The sequence below is a fragment of the Cyrtonyx montezumae genome, unplaced genomic scaffold, assembly GCF_038088225.1.
Source record: "Cyrtonyx montezumae isolate F1298 unplaced genomic scaffold, pur_monq_1.0 scaffold_7, whole genome shotgun sequence".
Classification (NCBI taxonomy): Eukaryota; Metazoa; Chordata; class Aves; order Galliformes; family Odontophoridae; genus Cyrtonyx; species Cyrtonyx montezumae.
Genome location: NW_027072078.1, coordinates 16513683 through 16529636, shown reverse-complemented (window position 1 = coordinate 16529636; position 15954 = coordinate 16513683). Strand labels below are relative to the sequence as shown.

Below are 15954 nucleotides of genomic sequence, written 5' to 3'. Positions count from 1 at the left end.
AATTCAGTGTACTGAAGCACTACAAGTATTTCATTTAGATTTCTTAGTTTTTCCTCCACAATATACAGTGGATTCCTTTTGATGCAGAATACCACAGTACACGCTACAAGGAAGGAGGGAAGAAAGCAGCTCAGGCTTTAAAAAGAGAGAATGAGGAACGAATGGCTTTTGTTAATGTGACAGCTCTGAGCTGGCTACAGAGTGGGACTAGTTAGGTGTTGTGAAGGTGGCATGGCTCTGTTTTTGCAGCATGCTGCCACAGCCCCTCACTGCAAACAGCCCTCTGATTTCCTAACCAGACAGCAAGATGCTGATATCCCATGCGTTGCTGTGAGGTGCTCTGTGTGCACTGCACAGCATGAACAGGCACACATGGGACTTGCTTTACAAATGGATTCACCCAAATCAGAATTCCCTTTTAAAAATCTCACACCATTCAGAACTTCCCAGCTGAGTAACAGGAAGTTCATTTCAATCTCCCCAAATCTTGCAAGACCAAGAGTTGAATTATTAACAGCAATCTTTTCTCACAACATACCCTTCTTGCAGCCCATCTCCTGCTACCACCTGACTTTGGGACAGCTTCATCTTGAGGTTCTGCTGTGTGAGAAGGACCATAAGTTAGGCCGGCCTGACCCAGTCAGGGTGGGCAAATACGTTTGTCATTTCTCACTGCTAAGAGCAGACCATACAACCCCACTGCAGCGCAGACCCCCAGCTGCAGCCCCATCAGCAACCAGGCAGAGTTACAGTCCCAACAGCTACCACCCAACAACGTGGACCTGTTCTGCCCTGCCCTGCTTTTAAACAGTCCAATGTGATGGAGCAACATTACTGCCTCTTACCACAAAACACCCTCTAATTTTAACTATCAATAACCTTTACCTCAAATCCAAGCTCTGGCAACTCCGCTTTATGTTTACATCTGTATATAAAGCAACATGCAAAAGGAATGAGTGGCAGAACTGCACCCTTACACATGCTCACATTATGCTAATCCACAGACACTTAATCAGAAAGGCTAATACACTACAAACAATTAATGTCCAGAAGAACCAGGAGAAGCTTTGACCCTCTTTAACAAGGGCTTGAAACATAAAAATATTCTGATTATACATGATTCTCATACAAAATTGCAAATTATATGTCCACAATGCATAAAATACAGTCATTTTCAAGTTACATTTAGGTAAAAATGGAAACTGGACTTAGCTGCTAGAGCATCTCCTCAATTGATCCAACATCTCATTGTGTCTTTAAATGTGAATAAATACAATTTAATCATCCATTCTTATCGATTAATCCCAAGTATTTATTGAAGAAACATGCAACTCTAGAAGAAAAGAAGGTCATACAGAACGTAGGATCCCATGATAATCAGCAGGTTAACAGCAGGACATGAAATGCTTGCCCCAGGAGGATCAATGCAAAACTTTCATCAACTTAAACGGGGCCACAATCCACAGCCTAAAACTTGTTATGGACCAAGTCTTGTGACAATAAATAATTCTGCCCCTGAGCAGAAGATGAGATAAGCAGAAGTAACAGATCCTGAAAGGGAAGTTCAGATGTCCTAGTTACAACTCAGTAATTACTACAGCTTGCCACCGCTGAACTAAACTAGACAGAGCAGCAAAGCATCACCTCCTCCCTGAGCTACCTGAGAGGCACTGAGGGGATCAGGGCCAAAGGCATTCCCTTAACCTGTCACAGTGCCTCACCCCACAGTACTGCCAACCCCAGCCCAAAGGGCAGCCAAAAGGCACTGCACCCACACCTGAGCACTGTGGAGAGGCGTGCTGAGCTACCCAGGCATCCTCAGTGCCTTTTCTCCAGAGCCGAAGGGAGGGCAATCTGCACTTTTGAAAGTCCGGACAGGGAACTACAGTAGTAACTAGCAGGAGAGCTTAGTTGCCTTCATAAATCAACAAATTCACTATGAAATACCTTCACTTTGGAAGCATATTTGGATGTTTGAGATCCACATTTTTTGCTGCTAATAGTCCACAGTTTTTTCAGTGGCAGCTATCGTGACAAGGACAGAGAGGCCTGGATGAAAAGAGAAACTCAAATTCTGTGCCATCTGTTACATGACTTTCAGTCTGAGAGAACAGATGCTGGACTTTCCAATCAGCTTTGGGCTGATCTAGAAACATTTTGCTAATTAGGGCTATAACTACAGTTAAGACAAAACAAGTGTCAATGAAAAAGTGAAAGGCTGACTCAAATTCCTTTCATATTACCTGGGCACACAAAGGACATGTCTTTTTGGTAATTACAATACTGCCTTCCTTAAAATGAACACATACCAAGAGGACATCAGAAAACTGAGCATGCCCTCTAGTTAGACTCCACAAAAACTGTGTGTTCCAGGTTTGACAGGTTCACCTGAACTAGGCAGCAATTTTCTTATCCTATTGCACATGAGTTATTTTACTTTACACATTACCCTACTACATGTCTGCCCTGTGCTCTCCCAGAGACAAATCTGTGGGGCACTGAGCTGTTCATAAGGCAGTCACTGCTTAGAAACCTGACCACACACTGGAGTACCCACGCAGCTCATAGAAGACAACATACAGCAAAACCAAGGGCATTTCTACATGGTACTCCACTGCCAATCCTGCGTGTGTCAAACACCAAAATGTCAAAAGTGACAAAAATAATTCATGGAAGTTAGTTTCAAATGTAATATGATAGCTACAATAGCTATGGCATAAATAGGGAGAGAATTTTTTCTACATACACTGAAGATAGTTTACACTACCAATAGCTCTGATGCTTCTAATTTGCATATGAATCATGGAAACAGCTTAACTAGAAAAAAATATGCCTGTGCAAAGGAAATGTAGCAGTAATTTTAATTTTTCAGTCACTATATCTAGAACAAAAGAATTTTCTCTAAGGACTGCTTTAAATCTTGTGTCAAAGAGCGCAACTATATTCAAAATGCAGCATTATTTGTATGTTCTTTCATTTGTCAAACATCAATTCTTCCCTGTGTTTTAAAACAATCTGTACTTAATTTAACCTATTTAAGCTTCTTATGCTTTCCAATACATTATGCCAAAGCATATTTCACTATGATTGATGATGACTTTCAGAAATAGTATTGTTGCAAAAATAAGAGCTGATATGATGTGTTTTGCTATAACAGATTTTCACATAAACAATAAAAACTTCCAACTTTCTGGGACTTGCTTCCCTACTTAAATGACATGTAGTAATCAGAACCTTCCTCACTCTTGCTAACCATCCAGCTTTTACTATTATCCCCACAGCTGATAGAGGGATACTCTACATTTTAGGCACAGAGCCTCCCCTTAGATTTCTAGATTCTTGGGTACTGGTACAACTCTTTGTACAGATATAGCACTTTCTGGAAGGTAAAAAATGAGTTCACCATTTTTTCCATTCATTCTACAAGTTCCATGACTACAGAAATGAGTCAGTACTACACACTCTTCTCACTTTACAGATTTCTCAACTTTGCAAACTCTTCTGTACAATTAAAGAATTCTCTTTTGTGCTGAATCCATTAGAATAACTACTTATTGAATATGTAAGTACTGGCAGCACACACCTCAAGAAAAATCCTACAGCTCTCTGAAAAATGACGCAGGATGCTGTTAAGCTCAACCCCTAAAAATGCCATGACATTGTAAAATAGGATACACACACAGATGGCCAAAAAGAAGCAACGAACAGATGACTAAAATTCTGCATTAGTCTTCAGAACTCTAAGACTGATGAAACAACATTTATATTCAAGTCATATAACTTTCTATTTACTACATTCTTGTGAAATTAACTGAAGGCATGGACTTAAATACAAGATCTTCAACTTAACTGGTTACCAACTCCAACATTAGTTATTGAACCTTAATTCACTCCTCCCCTCCGCAAAATGCCATGATGCAGGCTGAAAGAAGGAGCCTGTTGGTTTTGTTTTGCTTGGGGCAGGAAATATACACACTGTTTCCAGCAATTGGGAACAGGGAGCAAATTGCAACACTGTTCAGGGAAGCTGGAGAGGAAAAGCCAGAAATTTCACAAGTAAACAAAATGCAGGTGCAACAGCAACATCAATTAAGACAGCATTCACTTGGCATAAAGCAGTGCAGGCTCTGAGAGCTTTCTAAGCAAACATCAAGTCTAACAGTGAGTTCTGTTCTGCTTGATGCACATACGTCTCACAGCTGATACTGTTACAGATACAATAGATTTCCACCTTTCTGCGAGGAATAAAAGAACACCCACACGCAAACACCAAGATTCGGGTCTTAAAAGTGCAAAGTAAAGAATGTGGTCCAAGTGTCACCAACATATAACATAATTTCCAGGAGATCATAACCAGTTTGTAATAATATCTGATGAAGATTTAACGCATCTCCACTGTGTCTTTGCTTTCATACCCACTAAAGATAACATAAGAGTTTGTCCACAAAAGTAAAAGAGTCAGGTTGAAACAGAAGGTAGGAGAAAGGATAGACAGAGCAGCATAGTAGCAGGATGACAAGGGAAGGCAGAAATCTCAGGCAGAGACACGGGAAACAAAAGAAGGCACAAGACTGGTGATGAATACTAAAAGGAAGTCTGTTTTCACCACCAACCAACAAAAATGACAATACAATACTCATCAAGTTAATAATTACTAAATTTCAGTTCATATTCCAGTGCTTTATGTCACCATTAAGCTTTATGCAACTATCTTATTAAGAAAAGTAAACTTCTGTTAATTGACTATGTTAGCTAAAACATCCAATTTACGCAGAGGAAATTGTCTCCTCTGCATAAGAAAATTTTTTTTACTAAAATTTTACAGTGTTTTATTCTAGATTCAAGTTCATTTAGCTTATCAAACAGTTGCATACAAACAGCTAAGACTAGCTTTTGCCCTTAATAAAAAGATTAATTATGCAACACTTACTGCCACAGCATGTTTGTGACTGAGGTCACTGGGATGAGAGACACTTGGGTGGAAGTCAACAGGTGGGCCCAAAGCTGGATCACTGCTCCTTCGTACCAGAAGTGGCATGCCTAGGAGACAAAATAAAGAGTTAACAATCTCCAAAGCCCCTTCACATAAACACAAACACTGCAAAGATGTTCTGAACTACCAGAAAGCCAGTCGCTAGTAGTTTTAATTGCAGCTTTCACAGCTGAATAAGCTGTATTCCAAATTCAAACGCGATGTTCCTTTATACTTTCATGACCATAATCTCAATGACTCTTCTCATATCTTTCAGTTGATTCTCACAACTACAGTAAGCGAGGACAAAAGTAGACAGTGATTGGTAGTTAATTCCTTCAGGAGTCCCATAAAGACTAAGTAACTGGGTATTAATTGGAAAGTGTAAGCACAGCATGAGAGAAAAGGTTGTTTTTCACTTATGTGCTATGCTGAAGAAGTCCATTGCAGGAAGGTCAGAAGTGACCTTAATCAGAAAATACAGTCCCTGTGCAACTCCGGCTCACACCAACAGGTGGGCCTGGGGCAAGCATTCAATGCTGCATGGTGACACAAGCAGTAGTAACACTTGTTAAGGGTTATAAAAGAATGAGCAAACTACGTCTACAGATAAGCACCCTGACAACTTGCACCAAAAATATGTGAAAACATCCACTATACATACATGCCTTTAATTTGTTCATCACTGTCCTCCTTTGACATGAATAAGAGGCAAGGAAAAACTAGCATTTACCCCACTTATGTGATTATATAGACAACTATACAAGTTTATTTAGGAGATACTCTCAACTGTTGTTGTTTTTTTTATGGGTCAACAGATAATGCTGTCTTTTTCCTTACTGTTTTCCTTTTGTCATGTTGTGCTTCCATATTATTCTCGTGCTACAGCATTTGTGCTGAGCATTTATAATAACCATTGTAAGCTAAGACAGAAAAAGTATTTATTTTCCCTGAATGATGAAACACAGAAAAGACATTCCCTTCTGCATATCAAGCTAATCATACAAGGCTTGCTATTTATAAGCATTGCTGTTCTGTGTCAGAGAAGTGCTTTGTGTCTTAAACTTTAGAACTTGGTTTACAAAAGTAGTTCTCATCCTCTCACTACATGCAGCAGTAAGCCATGGACAATGAAGAGTCAGATGTCTCAAACTAAAATTTCACTCTCCTAATGGCTTTAACCTTGATTTCCTCAGCGTGCATTTCTCCCTTTCAAACTTCGTCCAGAGCTCCTTCTGTCACAGTACCCTGTCCCGGCCTTACTCGCAATGCATTATCTTTGACAAACCTCAGGAGGAATTTTTCTAGTGGCAATAAAAGCTACGTACCATTTTGTTTCAAGCCATGCAGAGCAATCAATTTCCCTTCTGCTAGCATCACCTTCAAGGATTAGTTTCCGTATAGATTCTTGGTTAACAGTATATTTTCCCTGAACTCTTTATGTTTTGGAAATATATTTTTTTAACTGCAAATATGGTTGAATTGAGCATATGGTAGAAACCTCACTTAGATTTAAATTGGTTACATTAAAAAGAAAAAAACAATCAGAAAAGAATTTCTGCAATTTGTGCACAATTGAAAACTGAAATCTTGCATCAACACAGTGGCAAAAGAAACATCTCCATGCTGGAAGCAATCGTATTTGCTTATTTTGTTTTTTTAAATTATGTAAAAAGCTGTATGGAGACATGTACACCTACCCTGATCAGGAGGAGTGCCTTCTGCCTCACTTCGCAGTGTCTGCACTCATTTTGAGTTAGGAGGGCACTGGCTCCTAACTCTAAGAAATAGCATGTTTAGGAATATGGCACAATTGCAAAGAATTAACACAAGATTTGGTGGTCAGTACCCCAACGTGGTCACAGAGCCTGGAGCTGTAGCCCTCCTTCCCAATCACCCTGGGCCCTTTAAGGTCTCTCTTTAAGCTCTAAGTTCCAGCAGCAAATCTGATGCCTAGATTTAGATAGATATATATCACCCAGCGTAGCCATGAATGCAAATGTGACTATTCCAACATTTCCTTCATTTTGTTCTTTTGCTTTTAAGCCTCCTTGCTTGGGAAAGAACAATTCACCTCCAGCTGAAACCCTTTCACCTCTGTTATTTAGGTTGCAGGCTGTTGTCACTGGGCCAAATCCAGAAAACTGATAACCAGAGTTTTTCACCCCAAAGTCATTAATAAGACTGTGCTACCTACAAGTATGTTTGCACCCAAAAGATTGCAATTAACTTTCAGATAAATTGCCAAATTGAAGAACATAGGGAATACAAGCACATGTGGTTAAGTGCATTTTTTGCAGCTCTCTAATATATTGCAAGTTTTGTTTGCTTGCTTAGCCATGGAACTACCTTTGAGAACAAATGATACACATGGATGTAATACAGTAAGCGGGTAGAAAGAGATTTACAATACATCACATACACAGTTAAAGTCCTAATTTAAAATTCTGCTCCTGCATATAAAAATGCTGATTAGGATGAAAATAAAGCTGTCCATCACGTGTATCAAACTGTCAGCTGCTAAAGGCCACACCAATGACAATCCCTCCTCTGTCTCTTGCCACATTGCTCACCAGGATAAACACCTTTCTCACATCTTTATGTGTCAGAATTTTATTCTTTTTTTAGAGCTTCTTCTGAGCTCACCTCAACAACATTTCAAGCCAGCATTGAAGCAAAACTCTATAGAGAGCAAATCCATCCACACACACCAACATGAAATTGCCCTTCGGTGAAGACAACAATGTGCTGGAAGATGTTTGACATACCATCCACTGCTGGTACAACAACAGCCATTTAAGCAGAGACAGAATGACTTTTAACCGGTCTTGTCACCAAACAATTCAGGAACAGAAAACAAAATATTACAAGCCGGATAGTCATTTATATTTAAATACAGGAAAGGTCATTAATACATAACCATTTTTCTTCTTTTTATCAGAGTCATTTCACATTAGCAGGCATGCAGACAGCTCTGCTGGTCAGGGCTTTTTGAGAGCAAAAGCAATCAGTCTGGGTAATCTGGTCACCCTGGATTTATTGCTTACTTCCACCTGAGGCACCACATAATGGTACAGCTGCCACGTACTTAAAGTGCAGCTGACACTACCTTGTATATTCTACCATGTGATAGGATCGCAACCCCTTTTTTTTTCCCCAAGTATCTACTCCTCCAACAACATGGCTCCTATGTTTAAAACTAGCACAAATTGCTCGTAATAGCACCTATCAATACAATTTAAGATCTACAGCTATCTGCTCTGTCTGAAGTGCACACTGCACTGTTAAATTCCCATGGATACAAGATCAGATTAACAAACTAAGATGATGTAACAGTGAGACAATTGACTTAAAATCTACAAACAGATGAAAATCAATTTCCAACCAGCTCTCTTTCATATATTAGAACTCAGTGCTCTACTAGCAAAACAAAGTATTTCCCCACTGCTCTAAACAAGGAGCATGTCTTCTTAAAGAAAACAAAAGCAATGAACAAATATAATCCAGAAGACTGTAAACAGATTTTTTTGGTGCTGTGTATTTCAGCAGAATTCTCTTCCGTTTGTACGTGATGGAAAACTTCAAGTCAGATTTTATATACAAAACACAAAGACTGTTCCCATAGTTTCTGACCAAAATTATATTTCTTTGCTGCTGTTATTTTAAGAAACGTTACCTAATGACACAACTGTGGGATATTCGTATTTATAGTTTTTGAGGTTTCAATGACATCACATGTAAGAACTTCTCATGTACATATTTTAGTTAATAAATTAGTTAATTTAGATTCTATTTGCAGAAATTAAATCAACATCCACATGAAAAGAAGTTACTTATTTCTCATCTTGAAGCACAAGTATGTATGTACCTGCAGAAGACATACGAGTGGAGGATGGTTGGACTAGATGATCTTATAGGTCCTTTCCAACCTTATGAACTTATGAATTTATGAGTACTGCTGCTGTGTTCTCTGACAGGAAGATCTCCAGCCACAGAGCAAGCCTTCAGGTAGGGTCTCCATCAGGTACCCTGCTCCCACCCTTCATGTCACAGCACACTTCAGATCAACCAGTTCGGCCTGTTCTCACCCCTGTCAGCACAGTGCTCCCAACTCCAGCCCCAACAAGAGGTGGGATGTACAGGGTGGCTCCAAAGGTGCCGTGACGGGCCTCAGCTGCAGGCACTGCAGCAGCAGCCCCAGCACAAGGCCTGATCATATCATCTGCAACAGGCAGAGTGGGGATTTGGCCCAGCTTGGATTCTCACAAAACACACACACACAGCCCTTCTCCCTGGCTAGGCAGTCCGATGAGGAGCAGGGTGGGAGCAGCCCGCAGTGCTGACAGACCAGCACTCACCACCACAGCCTGGCTGCAGGCTGCCACCCAGGAAAGACTGTTCCTGCCACAGCAGCACTGTGCTGCCGGCAGAGGCCAGGATGTGTTCCTTGCTCCAGGCATAAATAATTTCTGTTATATTAGAATTTCCCTACACATGTGACTTATAATGCAATCTCCTCCAAACAGCATTGGATGTAAACAGAAACTAAACTTCAGATACACCAGCAAGAATGGTTTCTTGTTACTCCTCCAATCTGCTGGACACAGCAAAAAGCATCCATCTTACTAAACAGACTGTTATATTTAAACAGCATATTATCTGCATTTAAATCAATCATTTTAAGCTAATCCATCCTACCAGATTTTAAAGCTAATAGATCTCAGACTCTTGCACCTAATTTTTATTCACAGATTGAAAGGTGAAAATAAGCATTTCTTTTATTTCAATTCCCAGTCCATTTCTCAACTTCAAATGAAACACTTAATGAACGTCACTTGCTGAATAAACTGACACAAAGAAAACATTCGCACCTGCAGAGGCGGTTGTGCTACCAAGAGCTGGTTTAGCACTTGGGCTACACCAGTTACAGGTGCTCAGGCAGGGACACCTCCACAGTTCAGCGCCTTGGTCTACTTTGAAACTCTGGCAAATGAATAGTACTGCCTGAATATGACATGAGTAGCATTTTATTGCTGGTAGTAGAGCTGCAAAATATACCTGTTTTAACAACATTTTTAAAGAAGTACAACAAATAAGACATTAATAAAGATTTCTGTGATATTTAAATGTTGTCTGGAATTGATTTATTTATTCTATGTCTCAAATTAATTAAGGATTTTTTCTTTTTTAGCCTTCCCTCAAAAATAATTCCTATTATGGTTATTTTCCATTCCAGTGACAGCAAACTGCTCTTAGTCTCAAATTTCAAACTTCCGCCTGACAGTTTTAAGAAATTAAGATGAAACGGTGAAGTCTCTGGAACTAGACCTCCAGGAAGGTTTCAAGGGACTACAAGAACACCGTAGTTAAGCTGCACTATGTCCAGCCAGCAGCCATCCAGTAGCCACCAGTAACAAATACTTGGAGAAGGAGCCAAGAAACAACCATGGAGTGGCCAATGCTCTCATTTGCAGAGATTTGTGGTTCAAAGATCTCTTGACCAGATTAGGACCCAGACCACCACATATTAAGTCAAGCATGAGCCACGTCTTGCAAATTCATTTAATTCCATCTTATCTCATTGATTTTTTGGCTCATAACACTGAATCAACAAATTCTGCTGAATACTTCATCAAAGAGGTAATTTGAAGCTGTTTTTGTTTTTTAATCTCTTAGAAAGTTAAAAAGTGACAGTTACTCATTTGTTTCCCCTTTAGTGTTAGGGCTAAAAATTGATGAGCCAAAATACCACACACAATTCAAAGAATTGTATGGGTTGGAAGCAACCTCTTGAGATCGCCTAGTCCAACTCCCTGCCAAAGAAGGTTCCCTGCAGTAATTGTCCTCATCTCAAAGCCAGTGGGTGTACAACATCCTGCTTCAGCTAATGCCCACAAGTAAAGAGGCTTCCCTTCACTGAAGTAGTTAGCTGTGACAAATACAAAACACAAACCTGCAGAGTTCCTGTGTCTATGGGAAAATTATGTAACATATTGGGAGGGAGGTGCAGCTTTTGCCAGCTATGTTTAGAAGTAAATACACAACTCACCTCTTCAGTTGGCTGGGATTCTACATCTCTGCTTTAAGAAACAATCAGATTCTGAAACAGCCTTCAAAGGAAGCTGCCAAAAAGTTAACTATCAACTGAGGCTCTTCAGAGGGAGAAAGCAGTGAGAAAGAACTACATAGCAATGGGCAAACTAGCTGAATCATTTAACCTTTACTTGTAGTTTTTCTTATGATGACTTCCAATAAGACGTGTTCATCTGTATACTGAAACATACACATATGGAAATAAACAGCAAACAAAACTATTACTGAGTGAACACTACAAAACTGTGTAAAACTTGGTTTCTTAAATAAAAAAAGGGCGATTGTCTACCTTAAGACCTTTACTTACAATGAATAATAGCCAACTATCAATCATTCAAGGTTAGAAGGTTCATTTTCAATCTGAAATAGAGATTTTACTGTCTTGCCTCAGAGGTAGTGCAGCACACTGTGCTGCAGTAATTTATAAGCACACATATACACCCTCACATTTTTTATATTACCTAGCATTATTTTATTGAGACTGCACTACAGCCATTCAGTACAATGTTATACTATATCCTTCCCAATCCTCCTGCTGCAAATATTTTGCTTACAGAAGTGAGCTGGTCTGTTTTCAAACCCATATCACCTTTGAAATTAGCTTTGTATCATAACAATCTATGCATAATCACAAAAATAGCAACATCAGAAAATCAGTAACATCAGGAAAATTTTAAGAAAAAAATTTACTCAGCTAACACTGAGTAAACAGTATCAAAAATAGTAGAGTTATGTGATAGAATGTATCCCATCATTTGGAGTCCCACTCATTCATCACCATCCCCCAAAACCATTCCTGAGGCGATAAAAGGCTGGAAATGAACATTTCTGCTGGAGAGCTCCTTCAGGAAAGCATGTGACTTGTGACGGAAAGTATTTTTCTCCTTACTTATCATATTTTCAGGGGAATAGCTCCTTACAGAAAAGTAACATATAATAATCCAAGTGCAAAAGGGAGTAGAGACAAGGCGAATAACGGATGATAACCAATAACTACTGGGGAAAGCAGAGGTGCTATCAGAAAGGAGTGGCTGTTTGTTGATGTGCTACACACAAATTCAGATACCAGTAGGGCTACTAAATTCATGAGAATGGGGAAATGAATGAACAGCTGGTTTGTTTTCTAAACAGACAACACAGAGAGAGACACACGACGTATTTTTATTATTATTTTTTGCTACCAGGTGGCCTGCAGATGAATGGCACAATGGTTAAGTTTGTTTAACACAACAAAAGGAAAGGATTTATCCAAGGGGATTTGGACAGGCTTGAGAAGTAGGCCCAGTTCTAATTGCAGCCTTTCACTACTTACAGGAAACTTATAAACAGAAGGGAGATAGACATCTTACACCGGAAACAGTTTTAAACTAAAAGAGGGGAGATTTAGGTTAGGTATTAAGAGGAAATTCTTTATGGTGGTGAGGGAGGGCCTCAAGGCCAGGTTGGATGGAGTCCTGGGCGGCCTGAGCTGGTGGGGTTTAGCCAGTTCACAGCAGAAGGTTGGCACAAGAGCTTTAAGGTCCCTTCCAACTCAAGACATTCTGTGATTCTATATATGTATATACACATACATCCCTTTCTAAAAAGTACTGCTTTATTGGTTTTGCTTCAATACGGAAGATAAACTTAAGCTTTGCTACTGCAAAGCTCATTTCCACAAACCAAGGATAGCTAAGTAATATCAAGCTTAAGTCACAAGGTCAAAATACGCCATGCCTGCACTCTGACTGAAATGAAAAACTATCTTCAAACCTTTAGCTTGCCTGGGAACAGAAACCATTTGTTTTAAGAACTCAAATAGACTTTAATTGATCATCACAATTCTTTAAAACCAGATTAAACCAAATGCCACAGAGGAGAAAAATCCATCAAGTACAGTCATCCTCACAACACCTGTGACAAACTGCACAGAACAGAGCTTCATTTCACTCCTGTAAGAGCAGCACTTGGGCACAGAAAAAAAAAACAAAGTCCTATCTGCTTAATGAAATAAACAGTATTGCTTCGAACAACAGAAGCTTTTACAATGCACTTTTCATTTAAACTTACCAATTTCAACATGTTAATTTCTCCTGAATCATACAGCAGAGAATTACTCAGTATACTGACAAACATCGGTACACTCTGCCAACAAACTGACATAGCAAGATTAAGATGAACAAGATAGCTTTTACATTAAAAACCTTTCCAATTTGAAGCCACATGTATGCTGTATAAAAGCAACAGCAACATTTTGTCAAATGAATAGTTTCAGTTCATATCTGTTTTCATAACATTTAAATAAGTATAACCATGCTTTTTTCTCTGTATTTAAAAGTGCATCATCTACATATCCACTTCACAGCACCTCAAAACCCACTTGAAAGAGGACTAACCAAATACATGCCATTTACAATGCCCTCAAGCCTACTTCAATGCTTCCATTTCAAATGAGCCGAGAGAGAGGATCTCTTCCTGGGGTCACCTATAAAGCCCACCACTGAGCTCTATCAGACATCCCAATCAAGAGCACCCAGAAGAAACCTCACCTTCCATCCCTCATACCTCCAAGTTCAGACACTGCCAGTGGAAGCATCTGTTTATGTCTGCTGCTACAAACACAACTGAGAAACAGCATTGACTGACTTTGCAGCCCAAACGAGATGTGTGCTTAATACCAAGGACCCACAGAAAAGCAGCAAATTTCTGTGCACTCAACCATTATACATTGAATAAAGCAACTGCTCCATGCCAGTCACAAAAACATTTCCAACAGAAACTGATGTGGCCATGAAACAGATCTTAGTTAACAGATCTAAGTTATTATTTCCTTTCCCTTTCAATCCTTACAGGCAGAAAAACAACAACAACAAAAACCTGACATCAGAAAAATAAAAGAAAAAGAGGCTAAACTTCTTGTCTTTCTTGATCCAGTACCTACCATACAGAGAAAACCACGGTAAAAGAACATGGATCCGTTAGGTGCAAGAGCCAGTAGCTTGCTTGCAGGTGCACTATGAATTTTAAGATGGCTGATGAGGGCCAAAGGAGCTACAAGCACTTGAATCTCAGACTGTTCTGCTGATTTAATTGAAAAGTCTTACTTATTATAAGGTGAAAATTCTGCTACTCAAAACCAATTCACATTTGGCATCACACCACATGCTAGAGGAGTTACTGCGACAAACAGAGCTTAATGAAACGGAACATTCTGAAGCCACTCTATCCCATGATCTGGGGGAACCTCTAGCTGGTAGATCAGGTTGTTGGCTGCATAAAGCATGGCCTATAGACCAAAGGTCTGTGAAGAAGGACACTGTCACTGGACGATCACTTAGCAATAGCCTGGGGGCAGCTGCTCCAAAGGGCATGGGATGCATAAATTTCAGGAGCAGGAACTGATGGTAACCATTCACTTGGAAAAGATTAATGAAAAGAATAAAAAAACATTTCTAGTCAGAAGTTGGTAAATTTCTAGAACAAAAGATTGGAAAACATTTTAGGAAGATTGTATTACTTCACACTTGACACATTAGATGATATCATGAAGCTGTGTTTTACCAATCTACCTTGCTACCTCATTTTTAATAATTCCAACAATTCTCAGAACCCTCAAACTGTTATCTTAAGGAGACCAGATGGAACCATTTGCACACGGCAAATATCTCTAATATACATAACCCCAGCAGCCATCATGGGCTCTCTAAAGGCCTTATGATTCTAGTCCCCACTCTGCAAAGCCTTTTCAACAAGGAATCTGGTCAAAGAGAAGTAATAGGTTGTGATGGAATCCAAAAACATGGTGCCAACAGAAAATAATGCTAGATTTTACTCTACCACCTATATACAGGGCTCTCTTAATGTTTCTTCATTCTAAATACTTGTTAGTTGATTGGTTATTGCATCAAAGGATATATTCACAATTTGCCAAAAGTGCAAGATAATACATTTTGGTGCTATGAAGATTAATAATAACAGCAATGATGCAGAAGACATTCATCTAAATGGTATTTGACTGGAACAGCAAAACCTACCACCTGAGCATCATATAGGAAATGGTTTCTTAAATTACTTCAATATGCTATTTAAAAAAAATACTGTGGTATATTAATTTATCTAATTCAAAATAGTTTTTCCTCATTATATTCATTCAGTCAGAACAAAGGAAGTACAGGAACAAAACAGACCAAAAATGAAACATCAGTAGGGATGATGTTTAATCCCAGAGAACACAAAGTCTTGTGGTAGCAAAGGGGAAAGGACTAGTTAGCAGGCACGGTCTGGATCCAATCAAACTGCTGAAGTCTAGTCTTCAGGGCACACTGACATTCCAAAGTAACCTATGGGAGCCTTCATGCTAGGCAGGAAGAGTTTAGAGTCAGCTAGCCAGATGGTCATTTTTAGCACACCTTTAAAGAAATGATGTTCTTTCCCTGAGGAGAAGATTACCTTGAAGTTATGTGGCTCAAGTATTAGACATACTAAGAAACAGCAGGAAAAATTGCAATAAATATAAGGCAGTGCTTGGGGTTACAGATGTTTGTTTACCTCCATTAAATTGTAAATACATCTGCATCTTACCATGTAACGGACACAAGTGTGTTTATTAACAACAATACAGTGTTTCTACATTTTTCCTAACCACCAAAACCCAGAATTTCACCTGTATCAGAATGACAGATGCAATTATTTTAGAAACAATCAAAGAGCTGAGTAAGTTCCTATAATATTTTAAGAATACATGTGCCAAGTATCAAGAAATTAATTTGGTAACAAGTAAGAAATATTTTTGCCTTAACATTTTACTGTATGTGGAAGCAATGTAAGATACCTTGTATCTTTAGTTTTCAAGTCAAAGACAGGACTGTGTTTACTTTGGCTTATTTTAAAAGTTTTAAGTAAGAGAAAAA

At 39.1% G+C, this 15954-nt stretch overlaps 1 protein-coding gene across 1 annotated transcript in view; it reads right to left on the bottom strand.

Moving 5' to 3' along the window:
• The window catches only part of PARD3B (par-3 family cell polarity regulator beta), a 359707-nt gene that overhangs the window by 241739 nt on the left and 102014 nt on the right, over positions 1–15954 (bottom strand). The window contains exon 4 of the mRNA XM_065750387.1: positions 4931–5040. Within this exon, the coding sequence (XP_065606459.1) occupies positions 4931–5040 (110 nt within the window). The remainder of the gene's footprint in view (positions 1–4930; positions 5041–15954) is intronic.